Source organism: Larus michahellis, chromosome 3, assembly GCF_964199755.1.
Source record: "Larus michahellis chromosome 3, bLarMic1.1, whole genome shotgun sequence".
NCBI lineage: Eukaryota > Metazoa > Chordata > Aves > Charadriiformes > Laridae > Larus > Larus michahellis.
Window position 1 is genome coordinate 75,137,138 of NC_133898.1, and position 20,764 is coordinate 75,157,901.

Sequence of the window (20,764 nt, forward strand, 5' to 3'; positions counted from 1 at the left end):
TGACACACCCAGACACCAGCTTTAATACAGCAGCTCCTGTCCCCTGTAACAAATAGCTAGTCACTGCATTAGGAAGATGAACAGAAAGCTGGGTCTACAGATTCAGCTCCTTGTACAAGTGGCTAGGCTGCTCCTTTGAAAAAGGAAACTTTGGCTGTGGAAGGTGTTTTTCCTGTTGCCATGTGTGAAGTTTCTCCCTTCAACAGGAACATCCTACACACTGGAGCCTCTCAAACCTCCCCATCTACAGCTTTGAGGGCAGAGAGGGAAGAAAACTTCTATATTTAGTTACAGTTTAACTTACTGTTTATATTAAATCAGGAGCTGAGGGCGAGATGATTCAGTTACAAGTGAGTCAGCTGCACCTTCACCTAGTGTTGTGGTAACCCCTCTGGTGTTCAGCTCTGTGATGCAACTACAGTCACTTCACTTAATAAACACAGAAGGCTTTGCTAAAAGCAGCAATGAAAGCACACCTTTTGAGTAGCAGAGCTCTTCCAGGGGAAGGAAAGTTACAGGGCTGTGCCCCAGCTTGCAGTAAGAAAACAAAGGAGAAAACATTCTTTTGCATAGTAGTAAAAGAAAACAGTTTGCTGCATTAACTACATGTGTTGGAGGCTTATAAATAAACCTTGAAGTTTGGAGATCATGAAACTTTGCCAATAAACATGCATAGCAGCAGCCCTCATTGCACAGCTACTCAGGCATGAAAAACACAAGCTGTTAATTGACATCCACTAGGCATGTGGAATAAGAGGCAACTCCTAACCAGCATCACACTTAAGTAACATTTATTTTATCAGAGTAGATGGTCCAAGTTAAAAGTACTCATGCAGTCAAGGGGCCTGGTGGCTGTAAAGAAGAACTCTTCCCCAGTTTGTGCTATGTGTGAGCACTTCCACTGAAGTGAAAGTAAGGCAGAACCAAGATTTAGCAAGGTACAGGCACTTTGTTCCCAGTTTAAGCAGGGAAAAAAAAAGCCTACATCAGGTCCTGGTCCCCCCCACCCCAAAAAAGCCTCATGTTTGTTAAACAAAATGTTGTAAAAAATAGAAAAAATCCAAGATACAGAAAGTCAGTGCTCCCTAACCATACACTACTAGTTTACGTCATCATATGTAGACCAGAAGTATAAGAAATCATAAATCAAAGCTTACTATTAACAAGTGTTGCGTTACCTGGGATATTTAGCGATATGTGTAATACCAAGTATTTGACAGCAGCACAGTAACAGTCTGACTTGGTATTGCCAACCGTGTCCAAGAGCCTGTCTAACCCTGGGGTTAAACAACTGCTTACAGGAAGTAACACAGGAAAGGTATTTTAGATCCCACGTTATCTGGTTACATAAAACAGTGATTTACAAAAAAAACTCATATACCAAACAATATTCTAAATAAATAGTTCATCTTCATGACTATATACAGAGTCCCCGTTACATTAGTTATCCAAGAAGGGCATGTCTGTGTCCATGGGCGCTGGGGCAAGTTCACATAGATAGAAGAGCGTGGCTTCGCTTGCTTCCGCCTCTGTCAGCGGCTCCAGCCGCACCAGTTTGCTCTGGGTGGGCTCGGGGTCCAGACTGCTCTCCAGGAGCTCGTCCACTTCCAGGGGTTTGTCTGCAGAGGAAGGAGTTTCGGCTGTGGAGCTCCCACTCTCAATGGCGGAGCCTGGGTTCCCATCGAGGAATGCAAGGAGTGGAAACGCAGTGTACTGTATGAGCTGCTTATCTAAAGGGGAAAAAAATCCCAAAACATTATCATCAGTTCACATGCCTTTCTATGTGCAGAAAGAAAAAACAAAATCCAACCCAGAGAATTTATTTAAAGAATAACTAACAGAAAAGATTATTGGTGCTAGTGTTTATTGAGTGACTAAAGAATAGTTACATTCATGCATAACATTTGTTCAGATTCCCTGGCGCAGTGCCAAAAAAACCTAAAACCCAAGTATAGTAAGTATTTTGTTTTGGTTATTTGCTTATCAGCGTGACACAAAACCTGACAAAGAGCAAATAACTGAGATGGTTTTGAGGACAATGCTAGTTCAACTGTTAAAACTGTTTCAACAAAACACTACAACTAACCTGATTTAGGCTTAGAAACTTGTGTTTCCTGTGAAGCCGCGGGACCAGCATTATTCTTGGTAGTTTCTATTCCCTTTGTCTCCATCTGGAAACAAAAGCAAAATCTTTAAGCATGTGTTTTAAGCCTTTTACAATGCCACTAGAACACAGATGACCAACTATTAAAAAAAAAATAAATTTTTATTTGTGAAGGGATGCAGTGGTATCCGTTACCCATACTAACAGACGTTGGCTGAGAAAAGGTGAAATGGAAACACAGGCTTACTCAAGCAAGAACCAAATCTAATGCTCATAAACGAACAGGACAAATTCAAAGAGTTAGATCTGCTTATTCTTGTGTTTCTTTTCCCACCAGACGACATGGATGAAACCATTCTGACAAAGTGTGTACCATGTCTGCAAGTACTAAAATCTTAGAGGATACACAAGTCAAGAGACTGGTACAATGTAAAGGCATTGGCCTCAAGGCAATATGAGTTTTAAAGGACATTATTAATTAGTGTGCTTTTCCCTTTTCTGTTTAAAACCCAATCAACAGGATGAATTCAGCTGCAGCCTTCCTATTCTCATGGAAAGCTTCAAAGCCAGAGCATGAAAAAAGTGCTATTATACCAGTAAAGAAAACAGTGAAGGATGAATCAAGTTTGCATCTCCCACTACTGTGTGCATGGAACAATGGATTTAAGACTTACTTTGGGATTAGTGATATGATCTGTGGGATTCATCTGTACGGAGCTTGTAAAAAGCTAAATAAGACAAAACATAAAGTTTTAGGTATCTCGATGCTGTTATTACAAATACAAGAATATCACATCTGCATGTGTGAGAATAATCCCTGTACTTAATGTTTTCACCCTCTATTTGGATTAGAGTTTATTTACAGGTAGTTACCACTTTTGCAAAGAAAACCTAGTTTTGGTGCATAATGGCTTAGAATTCCTCGGTCACAAAGGAAACAACTATATTACATCTAACTTAGACTAACATGTTTTGCGGCAGGAATCTTAAAATACTGATTCCTTCTGCATGGAGAATTCTGTGTACAATAAGGAATAACGCATCCTGATCATCAAGTTTGCAAGTGCCACCACGCTGGAAGAAGTCATCAGCCCATGGGAGAGGAGAGCTGCTGTAAGAGGGATCTCGGCAAAGTGGGAGAGGGGCCAACAGCCACTCCATCAGGTTCCACAGCCAAACGCTTTGAGGACACAATAACCTCATGCACTGGCCCCGGCTGGGGAACAAAGGCACAGGACAGGGAGCAGCTCCTGGGAGAGGGGACCTGGGAGTCGTGGCCTGGTGTTGTCTGCCATGGGCCAGCAGCAGGGCTTTGCTAGAGGGAGGCAGGCTCTGCTACAGGCAAAGCGTAGCCAGCAGGTCACTGGAAGCAACCGTTTCTCTCTGCGCAACACCTGAGCCCACTTGTGGAAGAGTGTCCAGTTTTAGGCCTCCCAGTACAAGAGTTTTCAAATTAGAGGGCATCCAGAGGGCCGCAGATGTTTGGGGGCTCATAACACCCAAGAGGCTGAGGGAGCCTGGCGAATCTTGGCTGGAAAGCACAGACGAGGGAGGGTTACTGCACTCTCCCAATGCTTCTGAAGAGGTGTTACGGAGAAGACAGACTCCACAGAGGTAGGCTACGGACAAAAGGCAAGAGCTACAAGCTGTGGCAGGGAAAATTGTGACTGATATAATGAAACTCATCACAAAGAAGAGTCAAGCACTGGAACATGCAGCCGAGAGGCTGTGGAATCTCCCATCATTGGAGATTTCAGAATTTGAGTCAAGGTCCCGAGCAACATGATACAACTTTCAAGCTGGCCATGCTTTGAGCAAGGGGGCTGGACTAGCTAACATAACACACACAGGCCCCTTACAACCAAGGCCATTCTACTTGACATAAATCTGAAGAGAACGTATACATACTCCTAAGAAATAACCTGAAATGGCAGAGAAACTTGTAAAATAAATGCCAAGAGTCTTTCTAATCCCAGTTCATTGAGAAGACCACAGATGATGTGCTGAGCTATTTCAAAGCAAGAGTATTAATCTAATTGCTGTCTGAGTTCAGGTAGCAACAAATATAAGCATTGTTTCATTAAGAAAGCCATTATTCAATCAAAAACTTAAGCATTCACTTGAGCAGTGGTGTAGCACTGAGAATTATACCAGTGCCCCAGGAGCACATATTTACAAATATTTGTAACTTTTCTTTTTTAAATGGGAGAAAGGAGAAAAAAAATATCTGTTGTGTTTTAAATCAATTTTAAACAGTAACAACCCACACAAATACTTTTTGTAGTGTATTACCAAAATACTTAAAATAAACAGTGAAAATTACATCAACCAGGAGATCTGGATCTATGCTGAACTGTCGTCCTGATAACATAGCTTGGAAGTCCTCTAAACTGCAGTCGATACTGTCAAGATAATCCAGAAGTTCCACTCTAGAAGACAAACAATATTTTATTGCTGTATCCCTTAACAGAAGGAAGAGAAATCCACAATTAAGCTTTACACAGATGTACTACATGCATCTAAAAATCTCCACCAGAACGAGAACGAAACAAGTCTTTCATTAGAAACAACCTCTGGAAAAAAATGGAAACTTTTAGCCTCTTTAGAGGAGAGCCCAAGTAAAGCAGACAGGGTGCTCCGAAACAGATACCACATCAGCATAACACTATGACATGACATTAGCAGAGATGCGATTCTTGCACCCAGGTAGCCCTAATGAGTCCCATCCGCCTGCAAGAGCTACACGGATAAATCCTGTCAGTTTGAACAACGATATCCACAACATTACACTGTCAGATTATGCACCCCAACTCACTCACTCGACAACAACAACCTGAGGTCCCAACTTAAAATAGAAGGATCATTAGGATCTGGCTAGAATAAAGGTGACCTATAAATTTGAAGTTCTCAATAGAAACTACTATTCAGTTATTTTTACTTCAGTAAAACAATCAGTTCTAATACTTGAAAAAAACCAAAAGACCAGGCTACTCACTTTCCAAGAAGATTTATATTCTGTGAAATTACTCCATTCTCATTGAGTATGGAATCCATCATTGAGACCGGATCTTCTGCAGTTAAAGCTGACTGGTTATTCAGCTGTACAGCACTTGACATCAGTGGGCTTGTACTGTCACTGACAGGGCTGAGGGGATCGTTAGCTGGGACAGCAACTGATTCGGTGCTTTTGTCCCCTTGAATTACAGGGGCATATTCTTCTTCGTTATCATCTTCCACAATTACAATATCGGGAGAATGACTACAGCTGTAACACCAAACAAATGAATAAAAGCATTGTGTAATGTAAAACATACACTCATTTAAATTGGTGCTATTCCACAGGTTTAGTTACTTCTCATTTCAGTCAAGATACTAGAAGGAAATAAACTTTTCTACTGCTTTTTAGTACATAACACACCAAGATACTCTCAGTATCTTGCACTGATATGGTGCTGTACTGCTCAATACAGTTAATGCAGCTCAGCTAGTAGACACTGTGTGCTAGAACACAATTGCAACTACTAAAAAGATATATGAACACTGATATTTTTTACATTAGAAACAACTATAAGCTCGCATATAAATGTAAAGTATGTACAAACTAAACCGATAATATATATGCTATTTTGCATCTTTCCTGTTGAACAGTATCAACTCTGGAGCATCCGTAACACAAAGGATCTCAGTCAACAATGCTGTAACTAATTGACCTTGTTATGTAGACCAGGAAAGCAATCTAAAAACCAACGTAGAACCTCAAATAACTTGCTTTTATCCATATTCTGGTTTTCTTAACCCTTAAGTAGCTGTAATTGTGCTGCCTTTCTATTGCAGCCTTATCTTAATGAAGCTTTTCTATTAGAGAATGCATTTCCAGACATCAGCTGAAAAAGAACAATGGTACTAGTTCAAGTATAAGCTAGAAATATCTAATTTTTATTCCTTGAGGCATAATACAGGCCCTATCAACACAATGCACCTCAGGAAGAGAGTTGCATCTCAATCCCTGGACCAAGTTTCAACTGCTCATAGCTGAAAGATGAACTACTTCTGCAGTGCTAAGTACAGACAGGAAGGAACACAGTCACAGAATATTTGAGACTCAAAAAAACCTCCTGATATTAACTGGCTTAATAAATTTCAAAGACCACACCAACACTTAACAGACAGCACACGCAAATTTTTCTCCGTAACAGTCTGTAAGAACAGGGGAAGTCATACCTGTCTGTATTCATAACCAAAAGTAAGAAGACGTCACTTGCTCTGTCTTTGGACAAGTCGTATATTTAACAAGAGTGCAATAACACTGATTGCTTCTCACTAGTTTCTATCCTCCACATATTAAAACTCCAAAAGCCAATTAACTATTTGGAACAAACCCAAAGGTCAATAAATCAGAACCTAGTGTGAATTCACAGATGAAGCTTCTGTATGTGCAAGAGTACTGAATAATTCTGATCACTTCATTAAAAAAAAATTATCCAAGATATCTGAATTACTGCGTATTATACAACACTGAAAGCCAATTATCTATATAGACTTCTAGAGACTGCTTACTTGGAAGAATCTGAAGTGGTATCTTCACTTGCTTCTGGTGTAACAGGAAGATTTTCTTCATCACCCATGGGATTTTCTTCATCACCCACATCCTCAGTGACATCATAAATAATGATGTCATCTGAAATCTGTTCCCTTTGTTTTAAGCCCTCATTTCTATTCAGAGGTACCTAAGAATTATTTTAAAAAGAGTCAGGGGACAGAAGGACAATGAGCTTCAGCATTCTGGCAGTTATCATCGTATCTTACAATGCTCCAATTCTTATGACGTGCAAGAGGTTTCCTACAACTCAGAGACTACAAACTGTTTGTATAGGTCTACATTTAATAGAAAAAACACAGAAATAAATGAACAAGCTAGAGAACAACAGCTACAGAAAGAATTCCAGAATCCCAGAATGGTAGGGGTTGGAAGGGACCTCTGGAGATCATCTAGTCCAACCACCCTGCCAGAGCAGGGTCACCTAGAGCAGGTTGCACAGGAATGTGTCCAGGCAGGTTTTGAGTGTCTCCAGGGATGGGGCCTCCACCACCTCTCTGGGCAGCCTGTTCCAGTGCTCTGACACCTTCAAAGTAAAGAAGTTCCTCCTCATGTTTAGGTGGAACTTCCTATGCTCAAGTTTGTGCCCGCTACCTCTTGTCCCGTCACTGGGCACCACTCAAAAGAGCCTGGCCCCATCCTCCTGACACCCACCCTTTATGTATTTATAAGCATGTTTGGCATGCTATGTTTGGCATATGCTACAACCATATGTTTGGCAAATGCTGCAAGCATGGAAATAAAAGTATACTAGCACTGTCAGCAAAACCAACAACAAAGCTGTGACAACAGGACAACACGAGAACTAAAAATATTAAAGCAGTGACTGCCATTTAAATAGTACTTTGTTTTAAAGCTATAATTCTAGTACTATGCTACAGCACTCATTCTAATGATTTCCCCACCAACCATTATTTGGACAGCAGAAAATAACTTTCGGTGGCCTGACGCATTCAAATGGCACAGGAACTTGACATGATTTTGCTGGGTTGGATGCTGCCTTGCAGAGCAACACGCTGGATCCCTGTCACTGTATGGGGCTAGGGGTGCCTAACGCCCAGAGATACCAACACAGCATACATATGCTAACGTACTTCTAACAGCACCATTATTAAAAGCAAACTGCTTTCAGTAGGATCACATCAAGCTGTATTTAATCTACAAGTAACTGGCTTATACATCCTTATATTGAAAAGTGATTATCAACACTCGGCTTCTGAAGGAAACACAACAGGGCATATCACTTCTAAAAGTTGATACCTCTCAGTACACAGCTATGTTTTGTTCCCATAAGACAAGCTACTTCATCCGTCTGCCACCCTCCACTCCTTCCTTCATCATAACAAAGAGTACGCATAAAAGAAAACTTACATGATGGTTACTGTCAGCTGGTTCTTTCACAATTTGTTGAAATACATTTGACTTTGTAGGTCCATTAGTGTTCAGAAGTAGAGGCCTAAATGAAAAAGAGTAAAGGAAGTAAGTCATTGCAGAACTAATTCTTTGGGTTTAGTCAACAAAACATGTCAGTATATTGACTGGGCAGCAAGTTTTCAAGACCATATTTACCTCTTGCGTTTTAGGCTCACTAGTTGGTTATTCTGCACCAAGGTAACAATAAATTGTACAATCTGTAAGGAAGAGAACACTTTTGTTAGTCACTCTACTCTGTAATTGTTTCTCACAGAGTACCAAGATACTTTACGGCAGACAACTTGAATAATAAAAATCTATATATAAACAGCAGAACACTTATTTTGTGTAGTAATTCTCATTTAGAACTGTTCTGAAGAGTTAAAAAATGTGGTAGAGTAGAAAACACTGCTGGTAATATCTAAAAGGAATAGTTATTCAGCTGTCTGAGAAAGGCTTTTCCCATAGCCGGCAATAAAGAGTAGGCTTTTACACTACATCATACAGTACACAGAAAAACATCCAGTAGCTCAAAGAAGAACTCTAATAAGCAACGACAGAAGGCACTAGGGATGTTGACTGTAAATATAACATGCATCTGTAAACAGTGGTTCTGGTGAATGGCATTTTTGTCAGACTCAGAAAAAATGATACGGACACTTAAGAGTATTATTAGCTGCCTTTCCTTTTGTAATGTTAGACTTTCTTCCCTTATGTTTTAAATTTAAAGATTAAGTGCATTAACCTGGCTTCAACAAACTGGAGGAAAAAAAAAAAAAATCAGTAAGACTCTTTGCTACAAGGCTGCTTTCAGTGTTGCTATTTCTGATACATTAAGAAAAATAAACAAAATCTGTAAACTCTTTGCATTTACATCCGTTTTGGTAATCATAAATCTAACTGTTAAACTAAGCTAAGCTAACATAATCAGCGTGTTCCACTCAATGATCTATTATTCTTCTGATAACTCCAGAAATATACAATCAGTGGGTCAGTTAAGTGGGACAGTAGTGAATTTCCAATACAGAACTTTGCAATTCTCGCAGCGAAAAAGAGTTCTTCCTGAGATCACCCAACACAGAATGTTAGTCATCCAATTCCTGAAGTAATAAAAAAATGGCTGGACCATTTTTTAAGGATACCTTAATGAAAGATGTATGACGTTCTTGAACCTCTTTCTTTGAAAATGTTTACAACAGTTTGGCCTTATCTTCTGCTTATGTGGTGAGAACACTGAATGTTTCACAAAGATTTGTTCACCATACACCAACCTTTACCCCCCCCCCCCCGTGGAATAATTACTAAATTGGCCAAGAATACAAAAATACAGCATTGTTCACACATTAAGGAAAGTCATAAAATCAAGAGGCTTCTGAGGTAGAATACAGCCGCAGCTAGCACACGAAGAATGCAACATCTGTGATTCCCTGTACAAGGTTGTTTGCGAAACTACATGAGGGATGGAACGGAATACGCTTGTTCCGTGGCCTTCCCTTGTGACGAATAGCAGATATGGGGACGAGATGGTACTACGGAACTGATAAGCGGCCTACACGCTACCTGAGCCAACATTTCGTCAAATGTTGATGAAATGCTGTCCTTTTGTGCGAACTTTGCTCACCACAATGTACCAAAACACACCTCCATCCCGGAGGCTATCCGCCCCCGAGGTGTGAACACTCCTCCTTGAATACATTAATCATAATAAAAGTACGTATGACTAAAGTCACTCAAACTCCACTTTGAAGATAAAAAAATAATATAAAAATAGCCCAAGAGAGAGGGGATGTCAGGGAAGACACCATCGCGAAGAATTCCACCGCTGATTTCCGGGATCAGTCGACGGGCTGAGCCTCTCTTCCCCCCCATAGGGACGCCTTTGGGTAAGACTTCGATTACACCGAGCGCTTTCTCGGGGACTTAGAAATTTCTCTAGAGAATCTCTGCCCTACATTTATAGCCAGGCTGTATCGTTTATAATTTTGTCGCGCGTTTGTATACTTAGCAATATCTTTATTTGCACGTGCTTTGCAGACAGTGTATTTATCACCGGCAATCCTAAAGAACCTGTATATCTGTTGTTTAAATAAACTGCACTGTTTAAGTAGCTAGTCGTTCCGCTTTCTCACTGAACGCGACCAAAACTACAGAGAGGCCGTGCTAGTTCAGGAGCACGACTAGACTGAAGGTGCAGCCCACTATTAGTGTATCCAAATCGTAGTAGTTTAATACATATTAAACGCGATTGGACTGATAGTGCTGAATTGGGCATCACTCAGAATTTAAACCTAGCCGCACCTAGCCTCCCACCTCGGTGAGGAGTGTTAGAACGCAAGGGGGTTTATCTTCTGCCAAAACCGCTTGGCCCCGTTTCACGCAACACCCCCCCCCCCGCATTAAAAAGACATACCACAGACTACAAAAAAAAAAAAGAGTGAGGACAAAGTAAGGTAACATGCAGCACAGCATTCCTAGTTCAGAAGCACTCACTCACTCATTCGCATATGACACTTGAATGAAGCCTTACCTTCCGAATAACTTGCTGCTGTTGCAAGTGTTTTGCTCTCAGTTCTGCCACTTCCCTCCAAAGTGATTCATTCTCCCTGTTTGAAAAGGATGGTCAAAGTCAAACTAAAGCTAAGTTTTACAATATTTACATTAATCATTTTTGTTAAAGATTAGTTGGCTTCATTAAAGCTCTTTGAAATGTGTTTTTAAATTTGGGGAGTAGGCAGGGGGGGAAGTCACACAGTCATCAACCTTCACAAATAATTACAAAATGGAGACCCAAACACAACAAACAGCCTGCAGAGAATTTCCAGCCCCCTTAAAAAAATAAAATAAAAAAAAAAAATCCCCAAATTTGGCAATAGTTATTACACATAGGTTCAGCATTTAAAAATTAACTATTTTGTTTCCTTTCCTGTAACAAAGTTACCTTTTCCTCTTCCTTCTAGTAATTAAATCCTAAGGAATTAAAGAAAAAAAATAATAACAAATCAAGTGTACAACTGGTCTCTGGCAGTAGCAAAGGACCAAACAGCATAAGAATGTTGCTTCCTCCCACCACGAAAAAAGAGAGTTCTTCATCTATATCAAGCCTGTTTGTCCTCCCTCACACTCCTCTTGTTAGATGCAAGCCACCTGTCAGCAACAGTACATCCACCTTGAAAGCATCTTTACAGAACAAGCTCTGAAGTCACACATGCAGCTGTACGTAAGCCTAACAGTTGCCTCTATTATCTCCAGTAAAGGTGCATGTTAGGTGCTAAAAAATAATAGGAGCGCAGCAGAGATGGCAGTTTTCATGAAACACTGCCATTTTACAAACCTTGGTTGTTCCAGTACTCACTGGAGTCCAGTTACTGAGACAGTATAAAAACTGCTGTACAGTGGCCCTTGCTATTGTATCCATGAACCTCCTTGTTTCCAACAGCATAAAGCATATTAAGAAGTAAATAATGAATACTGAAAGCTTCAATGAATAAGGAAAGACAACATACCACTCTCATCTCTTTTGCAGTTTAGTTTTCAACACAGATGTATGCCAAAAAAAGAGGAAAATCTCTCCACTGGTGTTAGTGTTTTTAGGAAACCTTAAGCTCAGTTTTCAGAAACAGCTGCTTATATGCAGTGTGATGAAGCTTATTATTCACTCCTCAAATTGCTCCTATGTCCAACATACAATTTAAGAGTACAGTTCCATAACAAACTTAACAAATGAGGTCAGAGATTCTGAATTTTCTCAATTTCTCACCAGCTTTATTAACATATTTTGTTCTTCTGACTTAGTTTCGGTTTCTACCTCAACCATTTTAAACTCAAGGGACAACAATATGGATGTCAAAGACCGATCATTCTTTCTTCTCATCTCTACAAACTATCAGGTCGTTAGCAACCAGATGTCATTTCAGCCAAAGTCAGCTCTGCTCTGGGCAGGGGTTTGGACCTGACAGCCTTCTGAGGTTCCTTACAACCCAAATTCCTCTATGATTTGAAAAAGGTGCTTATGAACATTTTTCAACGTTTTTACTCTAGACTGCACAGATTTTAATAAAGACTGTTCCTAGACAAAATAAGTTTGCCTTTGAATTTTCTACCACTCGAGTAACTAGAACTGAAGACTAGAAATGACAGCATTTACATCTTAAAACTTGAACTAATCAGTGACCTCTGCCAGAGAGGTACACAATCATTTACGTTCTCAAGTTAACATAAATTAAGGAGTCCTGAGGTTGAGTTACTGTTGAGGTGCTGTGACTTACAGTGCATGAGCTTATGCTCATATATCCTGTCTGTATCTACATACCCTAAAGTGTTAAGTAATTTGTGACACACATCTCTCTCATTGTTGAGAATAAATCGTAATTGCTAAATAGGAAATAACGATATTCTAAAAATACTCTATTTACATTTGGATTTTAGATTCTGTACCTCTGTCACTGAGGTAACTAATGAATTTCCAAATTAGATTTTAAATAGATTTTCACAGGCATTAACTCTTCTGCAATTTTTAGCAGTGGGGGAATGAAGAAAACACCAGGAAAATAAAAAGCAACAAGCAAAGACATAAACTGTAGTAAGAAAGTATTATAAGCAATTTGCATAAACCAAACTCTGCCTCAAACTAACACAGTAACTACTTCAAACTTGAAGATGTAAAACAGCATACCTTATGCTAAGAGCCGAGTTGAATATTCAGCCTCAGCAGCATTATGGAACTATTATTAAAGATGTTATTTAATTGCCCACTACTACACAGTTTTCCAAACACCAAAACTGCCTATTAATTTTAGCGATATCAGAATATTAAATTTTTAATGCAATTCTTTTATTGAAATTTATTTTCCTGAAGCACTATTTAAAGTTAGGCAGTAAGAAATCAAGAGACATCTAAAATTAGGTCTTTTTCTGATATCTATTACCAGAATTACACAATTTTAGGGATCAGTTGTTGATGGAGCAACTTACCTCTTCAAAGCAGATAATCGAGATTCGATAGTCTCTTGTTTAATTTGCACCTTTTGAGCACTACTTATTATTTTGGAGAGATCTTCCTGACGTATCTTGTTTTCTTCAGGTCTTGAAGAAGAAACCTTTAAAGAAGATTAGAATCCAGAAACAACACTTTCCTTTACTCAACTACTAATTTTTTTTGGTGATCAAGTATATTTTCTTCTAGTGTTGATAAACTATGTATTTAAGTTAATAATAAACCAAGCATCAAAATAAAAAAAATACAGAAACACACAGGATTTTCTTCTTACAGCTGTCGCCCCATTAGCTTTAGCTGTTACAAACATTTGCATACATTCAGATTCTCCAGGCATCCTCCTAACCGCTCTACTTCATCGTAACTGCTTCACAACCACCCAGTGTTAATGAGTACATCCCTCTCACCATAGTTTAACTTGCCATATTTCTATTCAATATCTATACTCCTCTGGCTCGAAGTAATGGCAGAGCACATTTCAGAATCACATTTAGAAGCAAAACAAACATGTTTGTCCCCTGTCTTCTTTGGTGGAAAGTTTAATGCTTAGTAGCTTTGTTCTGAAACAAGCTACATAAACAAATGGATTGTTATACTACTAATGGTAAAGTCAAAGCATGCTCTGCCCTTCTTCTAATACCCATTTGCAAAATGTCTTATTTGTGTAACTCGCTCATTTTTGCCACCTGTGAAACTTGCTATAGTGACAGCAAAGCAGGTTATATAAAGTAGCCTAGTTAAATCCCCCAAAATATCTTTAAACAAGTCAAGATATACATGACAGCAGTGCAGCTTGCTTCCCCAAGCTCCAAAATTATTTGCACTCACAATCCTGCAATTAAACTTGACACAAACTTTGCTATTCATTCATACATACTAGTACAGGTTTTCCACATACTGAGTTTTCACTGACCTTCCTTTTAATGTGTTCCAACAAGTCTTCTCGGCCCTGCTTAAAATACGGGTGCTGAAACTCTACTGGACCATCTCGCTCCAGTTTGACAATCCCAGAATCAACATGGACAACTTTACGGAAGCCATCTTTAAAATAAGAAAAAGAAAAAAACCCATAACTCTCAAAACCCATATTAAGAAATTCAAACTATGCTGTTCCAACTATCCTGATACCAGTTTTGAGGATAAGACAATATCCTAGTTGCAGAGAACACGGGGTCACTGCTCGAAGGAAATTGCCTATAACTAAACACGTACAGGATCTAGAACTATGCTAGAAATCAAAAACTTACACATGTTCAACTGTCGGACAAAGCTTGCCATGTTGTTGTGCTTGAAGTACTTGGGAAGAATCTCTTTTGCGAACCTTTGTTCATCCAACACCAAGAAACTCTGGCCATTCTAAAATGAGAGAGACACATTAAGCTACTTAAAGACCGTTGTAGAAAACACGCTGCACTTTTAGAATTAATCACCAGATAGGAATGTTTCCTTTGTGCACGCAGTACGTAACTGATCTGCTTGCCTACAATTTTCCACAACAAAAGTGTACAAAGCCTGCAGTTGCAAAGCGACAGAGTATTATCAATTTACATGCCTATCCATATTTGAAGGGAAACATCTCTATTGCTACTCTTTGCTTCGTCAGAAAGTGAATTAATTGTCTACCAACAATTACCACAGTTTCACTACAGGACAACACTGCCAATTTTCTACGTAGCTTCGAAGTATTGGGAAGGAATCTAACAAAGAGACTGTGCAAGGGGTAAAAAAGCAATGACCATCTGAGAGTCCCTTCTGCTTTCCAGTATACAAGCATGATTAATTTGATAGGACTTGTAGAGCAGATGGAGCTGGCAAAGAGCTGAGCGGGTCCACTGGGTTTTGGGGTTACCAAAAAGGTAACCACCCAAGGCAATATCCCTCCTCCTCCTGGGATGCCAACTGCAAGGGAGAACTGATCTTTTATTTCATCCACAAGCTTTGACTAAAATAGAAGGCTCAGCTCTTTGTTCTTCAGTGACTGTGCTCCATTAACTAAAGGACAAATAATTAATTGGCAGAATCCAAATTAGCTACTTCAAAATGGTGTAGGTTTTGTCTGTACATCCACAGTACTCTCACCCTGTATTTAACAAAAAGCCTATCATCTTTGACAAATGTCAACAGTGATACTGCATCTTCTTAGAAGCCCTTTAGTTCAACAAGTCACATTTGTTTCTTACCCTTAAATGCCAGCTCTATGATCCCAAGAAGCCCAGAAAACCAACCGTGAGACTACGTGAAAATCCTTGCCCAAGAGCTTGTTTATGACAAACTAGCAAGGATTGACAGAAACAGGATATATAAACAGCTCACCACTGTATGGATTAGGAGCTTAAAAGTGAGGGGAGGGTAGGAAGATGAAAACTTCCCAGTAATGCCTGCCTACCTCCTGATGAGAATCAGTCAGCAGAAGGGAAAGGGGAAGCAAAAGAAAGGGCAGGAACAGATCATCTTAGCCAATGCATTAATGAAACTCATCAGCTACAAGTGCTCAAACAGTACTACAGTGACCTGTGACGCCAAGAGACAGCTTTCATGTGGCCTTCACTCTATAGTCACTTTGACATTGTTCAGACCTAGAGCAGAAAAATCTGGGAAACACATCTACTAGTTCTTGGTGCCCTGACAGTCATTTACAGCAAAGCTGCACAGTTGCCTGACTTGAACTCACTGAAGCCTTACTACATAAATACTGTATATTATGTAGTATTGTATATATAGTATACTATACATATATATAGTGTGTGTATACATATGTAATATCTATATTACTGTACTAAATAAATTCACATCCTAGTGTTGCTGACTGCAGCATACAGCAATCTTCCAAGTACTTCATTTGGTACTCCTTGTATGTGTTGCCATGGACAACACATACCCATGGCTTCACCAAGATACGTATGCAGGGAGATAAAATTTGGCTGTTTGGTTTCAGATGGCGCTTATCCTTACAGTCTAAGGATATGGATTTGTATAGGAGGAAAGTGAAATATTATATTAAGTGTACTCTTCCTTCCCTGTTACACTTGGTACACTTTCCATACCCCATAAGGTTGACATGGTGTATTTTTAAAAGACGTCATCACTCATGTACTAAGTGATCCCAATACCTTCCCCCCCACAAGAACTGCTGAACGCTGGTAACATCAACTGTGATTAGTGGATCTTCCTTCCACAAACAGCCTTGTAGAATCTCAAACAATTAGTCTTTATTTTTAATTAAGAAACTAATACCTAAGGATACCTAATAGCAGCCTTGGTGTGCTTGTGTAAGGTGACAAAAAAATGGCACTTCTTAAGCTAGACAACATCTGAATCTCCATATAGCCCTTAGCACCCCTCCTCCAGAATAGAGAAGGAAAAATAAATCAGAAGGAAAAGCTGCTGTAATCTACCAAGTCTACCAGCTTCCTTCCTCAGAAGTTCTGGCTGAAGCTACTGGTAACTCATTATCAGTAAAATGTTTAAGATGACATTTTATCGTTGCTTGAACATTTAAAATAAACTCAGCTGAGACCTGCTATCTCAACACCACTTGAAGAAGTTGATACAGCTGGAGAACAGGCTTTTTAAAATATAAGTTACTTTATAAACATCTAAGAACTAGAAAAAAAATGAAATTATTAAAACTGCTTAGCATTTATCATAAGAACTAACAATGCTAACTGCAGCAAGCTTGCCAGCCCTTCATTACTTTGTAAGAAGGTGGTTATTTCCTGCCTTCCATTATAAGGCACTTATAAATTTTGTGCTCTGATAACACTTCCTTATTATTCACTACAGCAGCCTGCATTTGAATATAAAGGATTCAAGACTGAAGGACATCCAACCCAAGTTTTCCAGGTTTTTTTTTTGGAAAAACAATCAAAGGATATACACATGGCCACCGTACACGTTTAACCTGCAGCTCCCAGGAAAGGGATCTCAGTTACTGAAACAAAGAGGCAGATCAACACTTGTGTGTCGTGTCGTGCGTCCCCCCCAAGTCACTACTGACGGGTCCCCAGTTTCACTTCCTCCGGAGAGATGCCCGCGCTCCATCCCCTCCACGCCGCTCCCCAGCGGACACGGCGGGGGGGGAGAGGCGGTGGTTTGGGGGGGATAGCGTGTGCCCGCTCCCGCAGGTGGACCCCACACCGGGCCTGACGCCACCCGAGAGCAACAGTTGTCGTCCCCACGTGGCCGGCCGCCCGCCCGCCAATGAGCGCGGGCCGCTCGCGGCCGGCCCGGGCCCCGCCGCCCCTGCGGGCGGCACACGGCGGACCCGGACCCGGCCCGGGCCCGGCCGAAACGCCGCTCCATCGGGTCGGTGTCACGCGTGGAACGGCGGCCCTGCCCGTTTCGCGTACAGAACGCGCGAACAGCCCCGTTTCCCTACGTTCTCTCCCACGGCGGGACGCTGCCCCGCAGCCGCCGGCTCTCCGAGGGCAAGCCCTGTTATTTACCGACTCGCCAGCCCGCAGTCCCCCCACTATGGCTTCATAAAAACGGCGTGTCAGCGCTCCGCAAAACCCGGCCGCCGTCGGATCCCCGCCCTCGGCCCCGACCGTCTCCCGGGGACACCCCAGCCTGCTGGGTCGGGGCCGGCAAACAGCGCGGCAGCGGAAGAGGACGCGCCTCCCCCCACCCCCTCCCGCGGCGGGCACCGGCGCTCCCACTCCCCAGGTACCCGCCGCAGGGGCTGAGGCCGGCGAGGCGAACCGGCCTCTCCCTGGGCTGGGAGAGCCGACACGGCGCAGAGCGGCCGGGGGGCGACTGGGCAAAGGCGGCGGGGCGCTCCCTCGGGGAGCCCGACCGAGCCCAGCACGCGTGCCCGGTCTTTCCGTCCGCCGCGGGCCCGGCGGGAGGCCCGGCCCGGCCCAGCCCTCCCTCCCAGAGCAGGCCCCGGGTCCCCGCCGGAGGAACGGGGACAGGACAGACGGATACACGGACGGACACGCACGACCTCCCGCCGCCCCGCGCACGCGGGCGATGGGGGGGTTGGGGGCAACGGCCGCGCCCGCACCTGGCTCCAGGTGATGAGCTGGTTGCTGGGGGCCTCGCCCACCAGCGCCCACAGCTTGCTGAGGAAAGCCGGGACCCCTGCGCCGCCGCCGCCAGCGGAGGAAGAGGAGGAGGGCGGCGGCTGGCGCTGGGGGGGCTGCGACGGCTGCTGCTGCTGCTGCTTCATTGTCGCTCGGGAGCCTCCGCCGTCTGCCCGGGGGAGTGTGTGTGTGTGCGGGGGAGGCCGGGCCCGCCCCCGCCCCGCCCGCGCCTGCGCACCAGGAGGCCCCCGCATGCGCGCCAGCCTGCCGCACGTGCGCCTGCGTACCCACCCGCCGCCTTCCCCCCCGCGCGCTTTACATAACGGCCCCCACGTGCGCCGCCCTCACGTGTCACAACAGCGCGGGCCCGGCAGGGAGGCGGGGCGGGTGCGGCCCATGCAAATATTGAGGGGTCGCGGCCCAATGAAGGGGCGTCTCTCGCTGGGCTGGGCGGGGCTACTCAGTGGGCGAGGCCCCCGCTCGTGGCGCGGTGCTGCGGGGCGGCCGAGGCGATGGCGGGGGGCCGGCCGAGCCCCCAGGCCCTAGGGACGGGCTTCCCGCCGCCTTCGCAGAGGTCGGGCAGGAGAGAGCGGGCAAGCGTAACTGGAGGTAGTGGGGCTCGTCGGTGTCAATCGCGTTGCTCTAGGCATGCGGAGGGCTGCTAAGGTGTTCATCAAGCCCCCGGCCCAGCCCCACACAGCTGACAGGATGAACACCTACTGTATACATATCAGCTGTGTAAATTGTTAAGGGCAGTATTGCTTCCATATGGGTCCCTCAGCTGGAGAAAGTTTGTGCGATCCCTTCCCTTCAGAAAGTGTCAGACATCCAGAGCAGATTGACACTGCGCCAGACTCAAAGCCTCAGCACCATCCCCTTCGGCCTAAGGCACGGCTTCCATCTTGGCAGCTTCCTCGCCAACGTAGGCAGAGCTGGAGACACCTCATCTGTTATCCTCAAGCTTCTCATGGTTGTAATAATAATAAGAATAAATAAATAAATCTGACTTCAGGGTTTTCAGGTTCCTCAGTTTGATGTCATTTTCAGTGAAAATAAGTATAAAGTTGTTCAGGTTTTTCAAAGCTGGTTGAAACAGTCACTTCTGCTGCCAGTTCTCTCTCAGCAGTCTGCTCTGGCCTGTGACTGGGATCCGGGGAGGGCAGCAGAACAGGTTGGCAACTTACAGGTGCAAAGAACATGCATTTTTAAAGACTACCCAATCCTATGTTTTCAGAAAGGTCTGGTAGAAAGGTCAAGAAATACCCAGTCAACTGAAGAACATGGGCACGCATAGCACAGTAAATCATTATGTACATGACCTAAGAAAAAGAACATATAATAATATAAGCACATGTACAGCAGAAACATCCAAGCTATCTAGAAAGAAAGTCTGGCAGTCCCTAAGCAGACCTTCTTGCCAAGGCAAGTTGTGTTTAGACTTCAGGCCCATTGGTTAGAGAGACTCTGAAAATAAACTGATTTAAATCAAAAGGATACCTCTAGAAAACTAGTTACCTTAATGAATGGTAAAATGCAATAAAATGAAATTGTTTCCATACTCTACCAAGTATTTTGCAAATTTAATCACAGACTTAATGGCAACTAATTTTTAAGAAATTGTTCTATGGAAGTAAAACTAGTATTTTCACAACAAATTCTCATCAATTGACGGTATTACAGATGTTTTATCTTGTTGAGAGTTCTCAAAAAAGTCTCAAAAGAATCAAGGTCAGCTTGATCTGCTTCAGTTTACAATGAGAAGAAAGTACAATGGCACAGGAAAAAAAAATTGAGAACCTTTCGCCTGGTAGCCTGCAGGAAAATGAATTTTACTGTTTCCATTTCAAGATGTGTATCACACAGCTTCTCTTTTCTCTTAGCGTTGTCAGGCCACAACGGCCTGTAACAAACTCGTTGACTGATACTCACTAGACCATTCCTGAGAGGAGAAGTCACAGTTACTAAGTTTATGGCTTAGCTTGTCAGAGTCAGCATTTGGAATGATAAGACTTAAAAGAATGCCTTTTAAATTTAAGCACAAGTATACAGTAATTGTCCAAGTAACTTTTGATCTTGTCATACGTGCAGCAAGCTCCTAGCACGTTCCATTTATCTAGCTACAAATGCTAGATAAGCAGAGCGAATATGGTTGTGATTTAATCTGGACGCAGTATTGCCCTCCATCTTACATTTGTTACTTACAACATACATTTGAAAATAGAAGTTGACTTGCAGAATTGTTGGGCAATATTTCAAATTGTGCTTGTAAATGTTCAATTATTTCAAAAGGTAAAATGTTATATTGATAACTTTTGCTCAGCCAGAAGTGGAACCATGCACTTAGTTTTTTGCATTTCGCTAGTAGCTTGAACATCGTCTTGGTGAGAAAGACCATTGTATAACTTGATTTCCAACATCTTACAGTTGAAGGAATTCTTTTAAGCTTTCTTGCTAAACCTCTTTTTAGGAAAAAAAATTTCTTCTGAAGCCTTAAGGCTTAATAATTGGAAGTTATTAATTTAATACTTAGCATAAAGTGTTAGCTATGTACAACTCAAGTAACCCTTCAATTAGTTTTTTATTATCTTACAATGTCTGAGCACAAGGTAATTGCTTGCCCATGTTCATGAAGC

At 42.3% G+C, this 20,764-nt stretch overlaps 1 protein-coding gene across 2 annotated transcripts; it reads right to left on the reverse strand.

Moving 5' to 3' along the window:
• Positions 1-774: 774 nt before the first annotated feature.
• HSF2 (heat shock transcription factor 2) lies at positions 775-18,415 on the reverse strand. Of its 2 annotated transcripts, XM_074580848.1 has the most exons (13): positions 18,113-18,415; positions 14,355-14,463; positions 14,021-14,148; positions 13,086-13,210; positions 10,642-10,717; positions 8,271-8,332; positions 8,073-8,157; positions 6,662-6,831; positions 5,100-5,369; positions 4,428-4,533; positions 2,779-2,832; positions 2,087-2,171; positions 775-1,730 (listed from the first exon to the last, which is right to left on the reverse strand). In XM_074580848.1, the coding sequence occupies exons 1-13, from the start codon at positions 18,383-18,385 to the stop codon at positions 1,441-1,443; spliced, it is 1,833 nt and encodes a 610-aa protein (XP_074436949.1). In that variant the 5' UTR covers positions 18,386-18,415; the 3' UTR covers positions 775-1,440. The 2 variants fall into 2 exon arrangements, with proteins under 2 accessions (XP_074436949.1, XP_074436950.1); XM_074580849.1 differs by lacking the exon at positions 2,779-2,832 and having other exon boundaries at positions 18,113-18,407.
• Positions 18,416-20,764: the final 2,349 nt, after the last annotated feature.

What these genes read in the sequence shown, in the direction of transcription:
- HSF2 (XM_074580848.1), bottom strand. Translation starts at nt 18,385, where the DNA reads ATGCGGGGGCCTCCTGGTGCGCAGGCGCGGGCGGGGCGGGGGCGGGCC. An exon ending in CGATTATCTGCTTTGAAGAG is followed by an intron (nt 10,718 to 13,085) that starts GTAAGTTGCTCC and finishes CTTTTCAAACAG; the next exon opens with GGAGAATGAATCACTTTGGA. An exon ending in CAGCTGACAGTAACCATCAT is followed by an intron (nt 6,832 to 8,072) that starts GTAAGTTTTCTT and finishes AATAATTCTTAG; the next exon opens with GTACCTCTGAATAGAAATGA.